A 16665-nucleotide genomic window follows, 5' to 3' on the forward strand; every position below is an offset into this window, starting at 1 on the left:
CATGACCTTACCTATCATTGGAGAGGACTCACACTCCTTACCCTGCCCCTTTGTCTTGTATGCAATAAATATCAGCACAGCCTGGCATTCGGGGCCGCTGCCAGCCTCGGTGTCTTGGTGGTAGTGGTGCCCCGGGCCCAGCTGCCTTTCCTTTTATCTCTTTGTCTTGTATCTTTATTTCTACAATCTCTCGTCTCCGCACACAAGGAGAAGAACCCACGGACCCTGTGGGGCTGGACCCTACAGTCTTGTTGGACTTAGGGCCCACCCTATTCCAGCAGGTGCCCTTATCTTCACCGGTTACGTCTGTAAGGACCCTGTTTCCAAATGAGGTTACAGTCACAGGTTCTGAGCAGACGTGAGTTTTGCTGGGGACACTGTCCAACCTGGTCCAGTGCCCGCAGAAACCTGGCTGAGTTTTCTCATCTGTGAAGTGTGGATAATAACAGAATTACTCTCAGAGAGTCCGCGAGAGGAGGCCGGGAAGAGCCGTGTAAAGTGCCTGACTGGTGGATGTTACTGTTACAGACGCCACAGGACCTATCTGGGACTGCCGTGGGTGTCCAGGGAGACCTCCGGCACTTTTAGGACCAGTGTTGGCTTGGAGAATGTCTTGTGTTCCTCTAGCTGCCCTGTGGCTCCTACGTGCAGGCAGGTGGAGCTCAGCTGTCACTCACCTCACGCACTTGTGTCCTGCACGTGGGCTAAGGGCACCCATCAGTTGCTCTCTCAGTAGGTGTTCACCTGTTGGCTTTGACCAGGAGACTTTTGTAGTGGTGATGTTTGCTCTGATGGATACTGAAGTACACTATTGCATGTTGCATAATGATGGGGATACCGTCGGAGAAATGTGTTGTTAGGTGGCTTTTGTCATTGTGAGAACATGACAACAGCACGTCACAGACTCAAATGGCAAAACCTACCCCGCACCTAGGCCACGTGGCACAACCTGCTGCTCCTGGATTACATATCTATGCAGGGTGCAACAGTTCCGAACACTGTAGGCAGCTGTGGCACAATGGTTTTTGTGTATCTATTTTTATTTATTTTTTTGAGATGTAGTCTCGCTTTGTTGCCCAGACTGGAGTGCAGTGGCACAATCTTGGCTCATTGCAACCTCCGGCTCCTTGGTTCAAACAATTCTCTTGTGTCAGCCTCCTGAGTAGCTGAGATTACAGGCGCCCGCCACCACATCCGGCTAATTTTTGTATTTTTAGTAGAGATGAGATTTCACCATGTTGGTCTGGCTGGTCTCGAACTCTTGATCTCAGGTGATCCGCCTGCCTCAGCCTCCTAAGGTGCTGGGATTACAGGCGTGAGCCACCGCTCCTGGCCATATTTGTGTATCTAAACATAGAAAACATTCGGTAAATTACAGTAGTATAATCTCACTGGATCACTGTTATGTATGTGGTCCGTTGTCGGCTGAAACAGTGTTACCAAGTGCATGGCTGCAGTGGCTGAAACAGTGTTACCAAGTGCATGACTGCAGTGGCTCAGGATCAACCTCCCTGTCCCTTAGTATAAATGCTCACTTTCCAAAACTTGTCAGGTACGAAATATTTTTAAGCATAAACTTTTTTGAAAGTATAACTTAGTGCAATACCCCAATCAATTAAAATTTTATATGGGTATCAACTGATTAGACTAAATTGTTCGTTTTACTGTTTTACTTGTAGCTAAACCATTTACACAGCTGGTGAAAGAAATGCAGCTTCATCGAGAAGACTTTGAAATAATTAAAGTAATTGGAAGAGGTGCTTTTGGTGAGGTAAGATGAACTTCATTTTGTTAACTTTGCCTAAATTGCCAAGACATCAGCAGCTTCCATTTCACCTTTTTATGGACCTGTACATTGGTTTGGGGATGAGGTAATTGGTATCTTTTGGAGAGTTTGTTTTTTCCTATCTCTTTTTCTGAGATGAGGTCTCACCATGTTGCCCAGGCTGGCCTTGAACTCCTGGGCTCAAGTGATCTCCCCGCCTCAGCCTTCCGAGGAGCCGGGGAGAAAATCTGAAAGATAGAATGAAGAGAAAGGAAACTCGAAAGCTTCTGACTAACCTGGGATATTGTTGGGACCAAAAATAGTTTCTTCAGATGTAGTTTTTGTTTTTGTTTCTGAGATGGAGTCTTGCACTGTCACCCAGGCTGGAGTGCAGTGGTGCCATCTCGGCTCACGGCAACCTCTGCCTTCTGGGTTCAAGCTGTCCTCATGCCTCAGCCTCCCGAGTAGCTGGGACTACAGGTGCTGACACCACACCTAGCTAATTTTTGTATTTATTGTGGAGATGAGGTTTTGCCGTGTTGGCCAGGCTGGTCTCGAACTCCTGGCCTCAAGTGAGCCACCGCGCCCGGCCTTCTGACATAGTTTCTGAAACTCCATTTGTTAATTGAATTTTGACTTCTTGGCATTTTCTGAAAAACACTGAGAGAGTTGAATAGCAGCTGTTTGCATGCTCTATGCTTGCTTGCCATTGACACACCCAGTGTGGCTCTGGGTCCTGTTGGCTTTGCCTAGGGCAAGAGGACCAGTCATGCGGGTGCAGCTGGAGAGGCTCACCAGGTCCCTTGTATGGGGCTAGGAGCCCTGCCCTGGGAGGCCTGTGGCACGGTGTGGCCTCACCTTCCAGGCCGTCTCCACAGACCTGCCTCGGCCTCGCAAGATGGTTCTGGCAAGACCAAGGAAGAGGTCAGGCTCCCTCAGCGGCTGCGGGACCGCCGCAGGTGGTTTGACAGGGAGTCACCAGAAGAGCTTTGCTTCTTAAACTGTGCAGCGCCTTAGCACCTGTGCCGAGGTTTGAGCTAAGCTCTCGTCGGCTGGGGAACTGTGCCAGTTGGTTCATTGAGGAAAAATCAAACAAGAAAACGCCCTGTGTCACATCCCAGCAGCAGGTGTGCTCTGCCCACAGCAAACCTACTGGACACAACTACGAAGCGAGATGGCCTTTGCTGTCGCAGGGCATGCATTTTCCAACGTGCAGACGTGAAAGAAGGCAAATCAGTACTTTAGAGAAATAGCCCCCCTCTTGCAGCACCATCCCTGTGAATGAGTCTCGCCAGAGGGATAGGGGAGGAGAGCAGTCCCTCCAAGGCTCATCCCAGGGTGACTGGAGCTCCCAGTTTATCTCGTACAGACCCTGGGTCCAGGCCTCACCAGCCAAAGTCAATTTACCACCGGCCAGGGTGGGACAGATTGTTTGTTTGTTTTGTTTGAGACAGGGTCTTGCTCTGTCACCCAGGCTGGAGTGTGCTGGCCTGATCATAGCTCACTGCAGCCTCTGCCACCCAGACTCAGGTGATCCTCCTTCCTCAGCCTCCTGAGCAGTTGTGACTACAGGCATGTGCTACCACGCCTGGCTAATTTTTTTTATTATTTGTAGAAAAGAGGTGTCACTATGTCACCCAGACTGGTCTTGAACTCCTGGGCTCAAGCAGCTCTCCCGCCCCAGCCTCCCAAGTAGCTGGGGCCACAGGCGTGCACCACCACACCCAGCTAGGTGTTTTCCTTTTTTCTTTTTAGTAGAGACAGGGATCTCGCTGTGTCACCCAGAATAGTCTCGAACTCCTGGGCTCAAGTGATTCTCCTGCCTCTGCCTTCCAGAGTGCTGGGATTATAGGCATGAGCCGCTGTACCTGGTTGAGAAAGCCTTTTAAAAATAAAAACGGATTGCATTAAGTGATTCCCTGTCTGCCTGCTACCAAGCATTGAGCTGCGCCAGGCGTGCGGGCTTGGAGGTGAGCAGGGCCCAGGCCACACAGAGCCTGTCAGCCATGGCCAGACTTTCCAGAGTGCAGTTAGGAGGGAGGGAGAGGCACACCAGGGCAGAGACATGACCAAGGGAAATGAAGGAATGAGAGAGAAAATGGTTTTAACAGAATGGTTTACAGTTATTTTTAGTACTCTTTTTTTGCCAAAGAACTTAATGCGAAACTCAGTTTTGTGTGAGTTGCAAAGAAGATAACATTGATCGTTTTTTGAGCTCCTCCTGATTGAAGGGAGCCTGTCCTTCCCACGTGGCCTTTGCTTCTTGGATTCGCTCCTTGGTCTCGTTCCCTTGGAGCTTCAGGGTCCGTATCTGTGCGAGATGGATTTTAGAAATCCCCCACAGCTGGGGTCGCGTGAGGGTGAAGCGGGGGTGCAGATGCGCGGCTCAGCACCATCTCTGGCACGCAGAACGTGCCCGGTGAATGGCAGCTCTCACGGTGACTCTACGATGTGACTGTGTGGTATGTGATGTTAGAAACAGGGAGGTAGATGATGATGCCATTTAAGAACTCTTCAGGCCTTGGCTGCCGCAGGCACGGGGACATGCTGGCTGCTTGCCATTGGCAGCCAGAAGGTATGGAAGCCACTGTCACTGCCAGTGAGTAGCTTACAGGAAGTGCTGAGGTGGAGACTTGGGCCTGTGCGTGAGTGACTTATGTAGGGTGGAATGTGCCAGACAGTGGTGCAGACATCTTGATGGGTGTTGGTAGTGATGGAGGAGCTCATTCAAGATTTGGTAGACACTGAAAAGTCCAAGAGGACTTCCTGAAGGAGGTGGCACTTGAGTTGTGCTTTAAAGAATGTGGCTGGTGGCCACACGCTGAGTGCTGACTGTGCCCCACTCTGTGCTGGGCACATTAAATGTCAGGACTCGTGGGTCCTCATAGCTGTCTCAGGAAGCCAGTCCTGCCCTTAACCTCTTGTAGTGGTGGAACCTGAGCCACAGAGAAGTGAATTTGCAAGAGTTAAACTCCAGAGCCCACGTGGCTAGTCCCTGCCTCTGTGAAGAAAAGGTTCTTGGTGCCGGAACTGGCACATGCTAGGCAGGTGGGGGGAGCCACATACAGAAGAGACAGGGTAGGGGTGGGGGGCACAGGTAGAAGGCACCATCAGTGGTGGGGCAGTGGCAGCTGCAGATAGAAGGTGGGGCGGGAGTGGGGGTGGTGGAGCAGGGAGTAGGGGCTGTTGAAAACAGACAAGCTTGGGAGGTAATCTTGAGTTTTTAAAAGGTGGGTTTTTTAGGGGGAGGGTTAAAATTTTTTTTTTAAGTTTTTAAAATTTTTTTCGAAACACAGTCTCACTTTGTCACCGAGACTGGAGTGCAGTGGCGCGATCTCAGCTCACTGCAACCTCTGCCTCCCAAGTTCAAGTTATTCTCCTGCCTCAGCCTCCCGAGTAGATGGGACTACAGGTGTATGCTACCATGCCGGGGTAGTTTTCGTATTTTTAGTAGAGATGGGGTTTCACCATGTTGACCAGGCTGGTCTCAAACTCCTGACCTCAGGTGGTCTGCCCGCCTTGGCCTCCCAAAGTGCTGGGATTACAGGTGTGAGCCACAATGCCCAGCTGAATTTTTTTTTTTTTTTTTTTTTTTTTTGAGACGGAGTCTCACTGCCCAGGCTGGAGTGCAGTGCCATGATCTCAGCTCACTGTAACCTCTGCCTCCCAGGTTCAAGCAATTCTCCTGCCTCAGCCTCCTGAGTGGCTGGGATTATAGAAGCACGCCACCACACCCGGCCTATTTTTTTGTATTTTTAGTAGAGATGGGATTTCACCATGTTGGACAGGCTGGTCTCAAACTCCTGGCCTCAAGTGATCCTCCTGCCTCAGCCTCCCAAAGTGCTGGGATTACAGGCATGAACCACTGTGCCCAGCATCACTTAGCTATTTTAAAATGCACAGTACATTTGTTGTTAACGACAGTTATCCTACTCTGCTGTCAAACATTAGAACTTTTTTTCTGCCTTTGTTGTAAGTGGAAATCTGCAGACGTAACCCAAAGTAGAGGGCAGTGAGCCACCATGTGCCCGCCACTCACAGTGAAGCTTTCGAATGTACAGGCAGGACCCTTCAGGTTGCGGTGGGGTCAAGTTTTGATGCATAAAAGGGCAAATCTTCATTTACGTGGAAAACTTGGCTTTCAGTCACTGCTGGTTTCGCAGGCTCCTAGGCTGTTACAGTGTAGTTCCAGCATGCTAGCCTTTTGTTCTGGGAACCACATCTTTGTTCAACTCACATTTGCATTGCAGGTTGCTGTTGTCAAAATGAAGAATACTGAACGAATTTATGCAATGAAAATCCTCAACAAGTGGGAGATGCTGAAAAGAGCAGAGGTAAGTATGGAGCTTGAAGAGCCATACGAATGGGGTTTGGGGTGAGCAGAAAGTGACTGTGAAGCCAGCTGGGGAAAAGCTGCAGTCACCCCACAGCCCCGGGCCTCCCTTCCCCTGGGACAGAGCGAGCACTCTCTGTGGGGGAGGTCTCAGCCTCCTCCTGGCGCCTGTTGCTCCCCACCTCGGCGATCACTCGCTTGCTGGACGCCGTTCCTGAGAGTGCACCCTCGAGAACGTTGGCAGGGTTCTGTTTACTGTAAAGGCAAATAAAAAGCTTCAGGAGAGTTTTAGCATTGATTGCAATTCTGCTCCATACACAAGAGGAATGAACACATTTGGACCCTGCTCACATACAGAATGGGTCTTTAGATTCCCACCTAGAGGAGCCTCACGGTTATAGATGAAAGTGGACCACTACTCAGCAGGCTTTGATCAGCTCCTGTTTCTTAGTTCAGTGTCAGTCTTCTTGGTGGCTGTTCCATGCCCCTGACCCCATCTCTATAGCCACGTGCTCAGCCCCTGGTTTCCCTCCTGCCTGCCCGAGGCAGGCCAGGCCTGCTGGGGAGCCCACGCTTTTCGTCTCTGGCCATCTTGAGTTTCTGTCCTCACCTGCCCTCTATCTTCCCTCCCCTGCGCTCAGAGCCCAGGCCCTTCCTGGCCAGTTGACCTGCTGCTTCCTGCTTCAGATCTGCTCCGTCCATCATGCTCCTCTCCCGTGACTCCTGCCTCTCTCTGCCAGAAGGCAGTCCCTCCTTGCAGGCTGCCATTCATCACAATGGTTTGCTGTGGCCCCGTGTGTCTCTGACCCGCCCTGAGCGAGGCCTGTGCCTGGCAGCGCTGCGGCGGCTGTAGGCTGCTCAGCCCTGTGGTCAGTGCTTGCTTCTGGAGTTGGACGCCTGTCAACGTGGCCGCCACCTTGTTTTGGGAATTCCTTCTTGGGTTTCTAGACCCTCTCCTCTTATCACTGTCACCCTCCTAGTAATTTGAGGTGACCCTTTCTTCTTTGGTCCTGGAATTTGTGCCTGTGCTGCCCGTGATGGTTGGCACCTTGGGCCGACAGCAGTGCAACCATTGATTTGGGCCAGATCTCTCCAGGGCCCTGGGTTTTGTTAACTTGGGCGTTACCGGTTCCTTGTGACTGTCATTCTGACTTTTCCCTCCTCCGCTCCGGACCCATTTCCCCTTTCCCTGCTGTGGCACCCAGCACAAGGTCTCGTACCCATTTGTTGCTCACTGAACGCATGTTGGTTGACAAGAGTTAGCACCATTTTGCAGTCACTTTGGTCTCAAAATATCAGTGGCCTGTGATTGCTTCGGCTCCCTGCATCTCTCAGCTTCTGGGATGCACACGGTCTCCCTTCCTTCTTTGGGAGAAGCCTTTGCTCTCTTTGCCTCCATCCTCACTCAGTCGTCTCACCATGTGCTTCCGCTGGGCCTGCCCTCGGCCCCAGCAGCCCTTTCCCCACCCCAAACAGTGGCAAACATGGGAATGTTGTTGGAGCAGAGTTTTAGGGGGAAAAAGTAGCTACTGTTACATGAAAGTGTGGAGAGGTATAAGGTGTTTGGTATTTACCCAAATGTCATGTTAGATGAGTACATTTTAAAAGAGTAAATATTGCTGATTTAATTTGAATCTGGTTACGCAGATCCAGTTTAACTGGCATGCTCAGAAAAGTCCAAGAATGTTTGCTAGTCGTGATGATTATCCTGGAGTATGTATAATGGGCTATATGTGTGTGTAAGAGATATAAATATGGTGCTAGTTGCAAATAATTTATCTTTTATTTTTATTTCATAGACTTACTTTAAACATTAGATTTTATAATACTGATTTACAAATGATTAAAAGCATGAATTAAACAAGAGGTTGGTAGGTAGAAGAGTTGCTAAGCAGTGTAAGTTTATAATTTTTCCACCAGGCTAGGTCTTTATTTCATCTTGTTTAAAAAATATTAAAAGTTTCTCTCGGCCGGGCGCGGTGGCTCAAGCCTGTAATCCCAGCACTTTGGGAGGCTGAGACGGGCGGATCACGAGGTCAGGAGATCGAGACCATCCTGGCTAACATGGTGAAACGCCGTCTCTACTAAAAAATACAAAAAAAAAACCTAGCCGGGCGAGGTGGCGGGCGCCTGTAGTCCCAGGTACTCGGGAGGCTGAGGCAGGAGAATGGCGTAAACCCAGGAGGCGGAGCTTGCAGTGAGCTGAGATCCGGCCACTGCACTCCAGCCCGGGCGACAGAGCGAGACTCCGTCTCAAAAGAAAAAAAAAAAAAAGTTTCTCTCTCTGCTCCTTAGACAAAGCTGCTGGATAATACATAAGTTTCCTGTCAGCAGGTCACCCTGCGGGCAGTCCCTAGTTTAAGAATGGGTTTTTCCTAAGTGCTCTGGGCAGCTGCCAGGCAGAGCTTCAGGGAGTGTCTCCTAGAGGCGTTGGCGTAGATGCCGCAGATCCCCGGGGCAGCCTCGGCCTCCTGAGCCCATGGCCTCACCTCACCTGGGACTCAGCACTCCATCCCCATTTCTTTCTGGGGGTGCGTTCCGGAAGACAGGTGGACAGGCACACCGGGGCTCAGGTTTCCTTGTAGTTGCCCCTTCACCAGGCCCTTGTGGCCATTGGCAGAGGGGTCGTGATGATTCCAGAACTGCTGGTCTCTGCATGTCTGGACATTAGCAAGCTGAATGCTGACCCGTGTCATGTTGTCATTAGTAGAACTGGGACACAGCTGCAACAACCATTTCATTTTTTTTTTTTTTTCTTTTTTGAGACAGAGTCTCTCCCTGTCGCCCAGGCTGCAGTGCAATGGTGCAATCTTGGCTCACTGCAATCTCTGCCTCCTGGGTTCAAATGATTCTCCAGCCTCAGCCTCCCGAGTAGCTGGGATTACAGGCACCCGCCACCACGCCCAGCTCATTTTTGTATTTTTTAGTAGGAACAGGTTTCACCATGTTGGCCAAGCTGGTCTTGAACTCCTGACCTTGTGATCCATCCGCCTCGGCCTCCCAAAGTGCTGGGATTACAAGCATGAGTCACTGTGCGCAGCCAACCATTTCATTTTAAAAGAAAACCTTTTTTTTTTTTGTTTTAGAGACAGGGTCCCACTCTGTTACTTTGTTGTATGGGCTGGAATACAGTGGTATGATCTCGGCTGGGCTCATCAATCCTCCCACCTCAGCCTCTTGAGTAGCTGGGACTGCAGATGGGTGCCACCACACCCAGCTAATTTTTAAGATTCTTTGTAGAGACAAGGTCTCACTATGTTGCCTAGGCTGGTCTCAAACTTCTGGGCTCAAGTGATCCTCCCGCCTTGGCCTCCCAGAGTGTTGGGATTATAGCGTGAGCCACCATGGCCAGCCTGAAAGGAAAACTTTTTAAAGTTTAGAAAAGAAAACCTTGTAGAAGAAACAAGTTTCAGAGGTCACTGTGAGACTCAGCTGAGAGCCAGTCAGAACCGTGCCCTCGTGCCTCACATAGCAAGCTCTCCATAATGTACTTATATTTTTGTTAAGCTTGACAAGTTTCAAATGTAAGACAGTTTAAATCTTGTTCTATGCTCAATAAAGAAGAAATCATGTTAAAATTTTGCCAAAGGCATGGTGACTTTTTTTTTCTTTCTTTTTTTGAGACAGTCTTGCTCTGTGGTCCAGGCTGGAGTCCAGTGGTGCGATTTCCGCTCACCACAACCTCTGCCTGCTGGGTTCAGGCAGTTTTCCTGCCTCAGCCTCCTGCGTAGCTGGGATTACAGGCACCTGCCACCACGCCTGGCTAGTTTTTCTAGTTTTTAGTAGAGGTGGGGTTTCATCATGTTGACCAGGCTGGTCTTGAACTCCTGACTTCAGGTGATCCACCCACCTTGGCCTCCCAAAGTGCTAGGTTTACAGGTGTGAGCCACTGCACTCAGCCAGGCCTGGTGACTTTTAAACAGAGATGCCACCTGGGCATTAAAACTCTTCTGGAAGCCATAGCAGGATAGAGGGCAGCCTCTTGCCCTGTGCTGCTGGCCGTAGGCCTTCCTCGTGGAGTCTGTCACAATCGTGTCATCGCTATACTGTGATTTCAGCAAACGTGTGTGCCCTGTCCTGCCAGCTGCATGGCAGCTCAACAGTGGGTATAGGACAGAGAGGGCAGACACGTGGGGCCGCCCATGCCATGGATACTTGGCGGAGGTTGATCTGGTCAGGTGGTGCCGGGTGGGAGGAGTCCAGTCAGGAATCCACATGAGGGTGGGGTGAATCTTAAGTGTTGGCCACAGAAATGGTGCCTGTGGGACAGCAGGGTGCGAGGGCGTCCTCAGCAGCCCTTGGAAGTGCACAGGGGTCGGGAGAGGAAGGGATGAGGGATGACTCAGCCTCTGCAGCCTCGGGGTGGTGCACAAGGAGGAGCCCAGAAGGCAGGGACACCATGGCTGGAGCCACTGTCCCAGCAGGGACCCCGAGACTGGCAGTACGCTCTCTGACCTACTTCCCAGTGAACACAGACTGACGCCCCTCCTTGCTTTGCAGACCGCGTGCTTCCGAGAGGAGCGCGACGTGCTGGTGAACGGCGACTGCCAGTGGATCACCGCGCTGCACTACGCCTTTCAGGACGAGAACCACCTGGTAGGTTGCACGGCCAGAGACTTGGTCAGGGCATTCGCTCTGGCTTTATTCCTTTATGCTGTCACTAAAAATTCAGTAAGACAACATGGAACTGGCATTTTAAAAATGTGTATTGGACTGGATAAAACGGAGGGGCTTGTTTTCATACAGTAATTGTCAGGTAGAACCTGTGAAAGTAAGGACTTTGTTTTTTTCTAATCACTAGAGAAGCTGATTAGTTCGTTTGCTGGGTTTGTTACTTTTAAATCAGCTGGGAGTTTGAAACTCTTTGAATCTTGGATTATTGGGAATAAGGAACCGCAGTGGGGATTCAGCCATGTGGACGTTTTTGCCTCCGTCTCATCTCGGGCTGAGTCGGGGAGTGCCTCTCGCGTGCCTGCAGTCCTCCTGTCGTCCCGCAGTGGGGCAGCTGCCCCAGGCCCTTCTGACAGGTTTTAGGTGACTCTTGGTCTCCATGCCGCCTGTGTATTTTTCTGACTTAAACAGGGCTTGCTTTCAGGACGGACGGACCGGCCTCGTGGCGCCCATGCGTGTGTTCACCTCCACTGCACTCTAAGGCAGCTGACTTAGCGGTGAAGGGGAAACCAGCCCTTGGTCTCGGCCACTGAGTGGCCCGCAGACCGCCTCGTTCAGGACTTTTTATTCCTAGAATGACTCTCCAGGTTTGCCTGAACCTAAAAGTGTCCACTGCTGGAGCTCTGGGTGGACGGGACACGTGCAGACTTCAGAGAGGCAGGTCTGAGCCCGACTCATTCCCAGTGGCACCGTTTCTGCAGCGGTGGCGAGAGGGGTGTGGTCGCTGTGGTCACCGAACCTCAGGGCAGGGACCTGAGGCTTCCTTTTCCACGACAGCCAACGCGTGTGTCCACCTGAAGCTCCTGGGTTGTGCGCTCCACTGGTTCACAGCAGATGGAGTAGTGTCGGATCCTTCCATTCACCCTGAGTAATCCTTGAAGCATCAGAGAAAGCCCTGAGATTTGAACACCCAGGATTAGAGAAAAGGGTGTGCTGATTATTTAGACTTTACATATATGTGTCTGCCCAGCAGAGGGGGCAGCTGGTGTTTGTTGACCACTTAGGACATTTCAGGCCCACAGGGGTCCCCGTCAGGCTTCCCAATGACCCAGTGATTCCACCGTTTCATAAGGGGGTGTCTGGGGCAGACAGAGGCAAAGTCACTTGCCCAGAGTGACCACATGGATGACAGCCCCTGTGTCCCAGTCCCAGCTCCAGCCTGGCAAGCAGGTTCCGGGTCCTCTGGGGCCATCTCCACATAAACCCCTGCCCCCCACTTCCTGCTCAGTGTCCCTGCTCCTGGGACCCTGGTGGACTGTCTCCAGTTCATTTCCACTTTTGATAAGAACTGAGTGAAGTTTCTAAGGAGTACAGGCAACTGGGATCTGTATGAAGGAAGATAATGCTTCTTGTTTTGTTTCTAATATTTTTCTGAAATTAGCATGCTGCCATCTAAAATGTTAGGTGTTGCCGGGTGTATTCTGAGTTAAGACATATCAGTTAGGAGCCCCTGTGAAGATTCCATGTCCTCAAGGTTTTGGAGTTGCCCGGGTAGAAGTACCATGAAAATTAAGGATGACAGAACAAAGGCAAGGCCTCGGAGGCTTTCTGGCCCGTGTCTGCAGGGCCGGCTTCTACGGTGCACACCTGCCACCTTGAGCGGGGGCGTTGAGGGTTAGGCCAGTTCCTCTTCCTATGGTTGTGAGGCTGGCCCGAGTGCAGGCTGGTGTCAGGTGCCTCTCATAGTGACAGGGAAACGTGGGTTCCTCTGGCCGCCCACGGGTTCTGGGTGGGTTCTGCTACAGTTTGTATTGGAGCTGTCTTGCGGAGTTTTATCAAAATTAGACCTGTTTGACTGAAAACTTACTGGCTTAACTCAGCACCCCGCGTTCTATGACAGGACAGGCTAGGTCTGGTTCTCATTCTGGAGTGGGTCTCTGCCGTCTACCTCACCAGCTCCCGCGTTAGCTTTCCTCACAGACCGTGTTCCGGGAGACCGTTGATCAGACCCAGTGCTGCTGTAGGATGCTCCTGCTCGTCTTAGAGTTCTAGGCAGACGTGGACACGGCTGGGGCTCAGCTAGTAAGGGCTTGACTCAACCCCACGGCTTTCTTCAGGGGCCCGAGGGCCTGGCCCTTCGCCCTCCGTTCACTGCATCTCCCTGGCCCCGTGTGTGTGTGTCAGCTGCCGGGGCGTCTCCCTCTGGAATACCTGCAGTGTGTATCCACTGCCCCTCTCTCCATTGCCCTCCGCACACAGCGGCACCTCCATGCCTGGGCTTCTGAACGTAGTTGGGGAATATCACCCACCCACTGCTCTGAGAGTGGGGCTGCAGCCCCCACTGTGGCCGGCCCTCCCCATTTGGCAGGCTCCAGCGTGCCACTGCCACTTTCCTCCTAGCCGCTTTGCACGCACCCCTTCATCTGGAGCACAACCCCGGCTCTCCTCAGGCCTTTGCTTGGCAGCCTCTGGCCGGGCCACCTCACCAGGGGACCTGTGGTCGGCTGGCACTCACCACTGCCTGCTGTCCATGCTGACCACGGTCTCTCCCGCCCCCAGTGTGAGCTCTGCTGAGCCAGGGACCTTGCTGTTTCATGCATGCCAGTGCCCCTGCTGCCAGAGGGGCCAACAGGGCCACGGTGAGGGTGCACAAGCAAATAAACAAACTGAAAAACTCGGCGGGGAAGGACAGGCAGTGCCTGAGCCAGGGCAGGGAGGCTGAGGCTGCCCTTGGCGGCGGCTTGAGGAAGGCTCCACAGGGCGGGACAGCAGTGGAGAGGCTTGGAAGGGATGAGAGTTTGCTGGTAAAGATTCTTTTGAGAGCAAGGACCTAAAATGAAGGCTTCTGTCATTTCCTCTCATCTAGCTGGGCCCCTCCCTTTCTCAGACAAGCCCACCGGTGGGCGCTTCCCTCCTTTGGAGACACGCAGTCTGGTTGGATGTGATGGGCGTGGAGTCTGACTGTTGGGCCCAGGTCTTTGCTCTGTCCTTGTCTGCTGGGCGACCCTGGGCCCATCCCCAAGCCTCCCATGTTGATGGGGTCTTGGTGCCGGAGGCGAGGGTAGGTGGGAGCGTGAACAGGACAGCACTGGCCTGCGTCTCACAGCCTGGGCCCGAGCGTAGGCCTTCATGGTGACAGAAGCTGATATGATTAGGTTCTCAATAAATACTACAGGGTCACTGCCCCAGCTGATAAACAGGGCGTTTCCTCCCTGTGTGGGTTGGTTAAAAGCTAGCTGTCCAGACCAGAGCGTCCATCTCATCACAGGAAATATGCACAAAGGAAGGCAGCTCCTGTGAGGTGCAGGCCACGTGCTTCCCCAGCAGTCCCTGAGGCACAGTGGCCCCAGAGGTGGAGGTGTTGGCTGCCACCCTGACTCTGGCTGTGATGGTCTTGCCCGTCCTGGGCTTCTCTGACCTGTGAGATCTCCCCACTGGGGCCTCCACAGACTGTGGTCTGAACTTTCTAAGTGCTGCAAGAGACAGGCTGTCCTCAGGCAGAGCTCCACAGAGGCTCACCTCGGGGTCGCCTGGTCCGAGCACACAGCTGGCCCGGTGGGGAGGGAACTAGCAGGGAAGTGACGGGCTCAGCCCTGTTAGCAGATATTTTTTCTTCGTTACTCCAATTTCTACTTAAGCAGGAGCTCTTCTGAGGTTTCTGTTGGAGCGAACCTATAAGTAATTATTTTTTGGCTCTTTTGTGATGTAATCTTTCCAATAAGAGCTGCTGATACCATGTATCACGTGATGTTAGATACTTCGCCTCCCTCCTGTGGTCTGGTCCGTAACATGAGGGCCTGGAGAATTATTTTTAAACCCATAGGATTGATGGGCTATTAACCGTGCTTCTGCTTTGGGTCACTAGCTTTTAGAGTGCCCTCTCCAACATGAAACCCTTTCATCATTCCTCCCGTTGATTAAATACACCGCTTACTGAAGTCCGCTCTCTGCCACATGCACACCTGAAGATGGCGGCATCGTGGACGCATCGGGGCATGCCTTCCAGAAGGAGGGTCTCGGGTGACAGAAGAGCAGCTGAGATGCCACGAGCCAGACCTGGAGCCTGAGAACCTCGCCATGAAAGGCTGGCCTTTAATTGTCAGGTTTGGTGGTGACTAAATGTGGTATTCTCTCCCCTTCTCTTTGCAATTTGTAGTACTTAGTCATGGATTACTATGTGGGTGGTGATTTACTGACCCTGCTCAGCAAATTTGAAGACAAGCTTCCAGAAGATATGGCGAGGTTCTACATTGGTGAAATGGTGCTGGCCATTGACTCCATCCATCAGCTTCATTACGTGCACAGGTAACCAGCTTCTGATATATTTTATGGAAACCACGTTTAATTGTTAAAATAATCCTTTCAGAGCTCCCAAGTCCAGGCCACCCCAGGACGCCATGTAGGTCGCGAGTCCCCACATTGAGCTGCCGCAGCACAGACTGATTTGCCCACATCGCCGTCTTCCAGCCCCAGCACCCAGTGGATCCCAGCTCTCCTTGTTGCAGTTGTGATGGTCTAACTCCTGCCAGCTGAAGCCACTGTGTCTTTTGACATTTATTTGACATTGACTCAACCTCTCCCCACCCGAGACCCCCTCCCTAAAATGCCGGTGCTCCCTGGGACTCATGTGGGGCCTGGGGGTCCTCTGTCTCCACTGCCCAAGACCCCCTCCCTGAAATGCCGGTGCTCGCTGGGGCTCACATGGGTCCTGGGGGTCCTCTCTCTCTACTGCCCGAGACCCCCTCCCTAAAATGCCGGTGCTCCCTGGGACTCGTGGTGCCTGGGGTCCTCTGTCTCTACCGCCCGAGACCTCCTCCCTAAAATGCCGGTGCTCCCTGGGGCTCATGTGGGGCTCGGGATCCTCTGTCCCTACCACCCTGAAATGCCTCGTATGGGGCCTGGGGCCCTCTGTCTCCACATCTTTCTCAACTCTGCTCTTCTCTGTGCCATGCTGACCCCTGAAGGGCCCCAGGAAACACAAAGGAAAGATGGGCTTGAGGAAGAGGCTTCCGTCACTACAACATGCAGGACTTGAGCTGAGAGAGCGTGTGGGGCAGAAGCCTGAAGCAGCTCCCTCTCCTGCTCTCCGGGGCCCCCTCTCCCTTCTCGGCTGGGAGGGCAGCTCCCCAGTGACTCAGCCACTGAGTCCACGTCTTCGCCTCCCTCTTGTCCTGAGATGCAAAGATTCAGTCCTGTGGTTTGTTTTGGTTTTTATTTTTAAAAACTAGTTTTCCTTGTGTGTTTATTACAAGATAATTTTATGGTAATAGGTTTAAAAAGTCAAACAGTTCTATAAAGCCTCCAACCAAAACCAAGCCCAGCCCTGGCGCCACTGATTATACTTGGTCAGATAACTATTGTAAACTTGTAAAATTACTTTTCCAGCATCTACCTTCATGTGTCTTAAGTCACAGGTTTATATTGCTGATTTCTTTCTTTTCTTTTTTGGCTTTAGATCACATCTGTTAAATTGAAATTGTAACTCTTTTACATAATTACCTCTTTCTCTCTCTCACCCATCTCTCCCATATATACTTCCAAACTCTCTTCCCTTCTCCCACATCATCCTTTTTTTTTTATTTTGATATATTTTTTAGGATGGAGTCTTGCTCTGCCACCCAGGCTGGAGTGTAGTGGCGTGATTTCACTCACTGTAGCCTCTGCCTCCTGGGTTCAAGAGATTCTCCTGCCTCAGGCTCCTGAGTAGCTGGGACTACAGGTACCCACCACCTCGCCTGGCTAATTTTTTTTTTTTTTTTTTTTTTTTGAGACGGAGTCTCGCTCTGTTGCCCAGGCTGGAGTACGGGGGTGCCATCTCGGCTCACTGCAAGCTCCGCCTCCCGGGTTCACACCATTCTCCTGCCTCAGCCTCCTGAGTCGCTGGGACTACAGGGGCCCACCACCACGCCCAACTAATTTTTTGTATCTTTTAGTAGAGATGGTGTTTCACCATGTT

At 51.8% G+C, this 16665-nt stretch overlaps 1 protein-coding gene across 1 annotated transcript in view; it reads left to right on the plus strand.

Moving 5' to 3' along the window:
* Positions 1–16665, plus strand: part of CDC42BPB (CDC42 binding protein kinase beta) — a 124750-nt gene that overhangs the window by 45263 nt on the left and 62822 nt on the right. The window contains exons 2-5 of the mRNA XM_031667762.1: positions 1680–1771; positions 6016–6099; positions 10599–10694; positions 14866–15014. Coding sequence (XP_031523622.1) covers positions 1680–1771; positions 6016–6099; positions 10599–10694; positions 14866–15014 — 421 coding nt within the window. The remainder of the gene's footprint in view (positions 1–1679; positions 1772–6015; positions 6100–10598; positions 10695–14865; positions 15015–16665) is intronic.

Source organism: Papio anubis, chromosome 7 (assembly GCF_008728515.1).
Source record: "Papio anubis isolate 15944 chromosome 7, Panubis1.0, whole genome shotgun sequence".
NCBI classification, from domain to species: domain Eukaryota; kingdom Metazoa; phylum Chordata; class Mammalia; order Primates; family Cercopithecidae; genus Papio; species Papio anubis.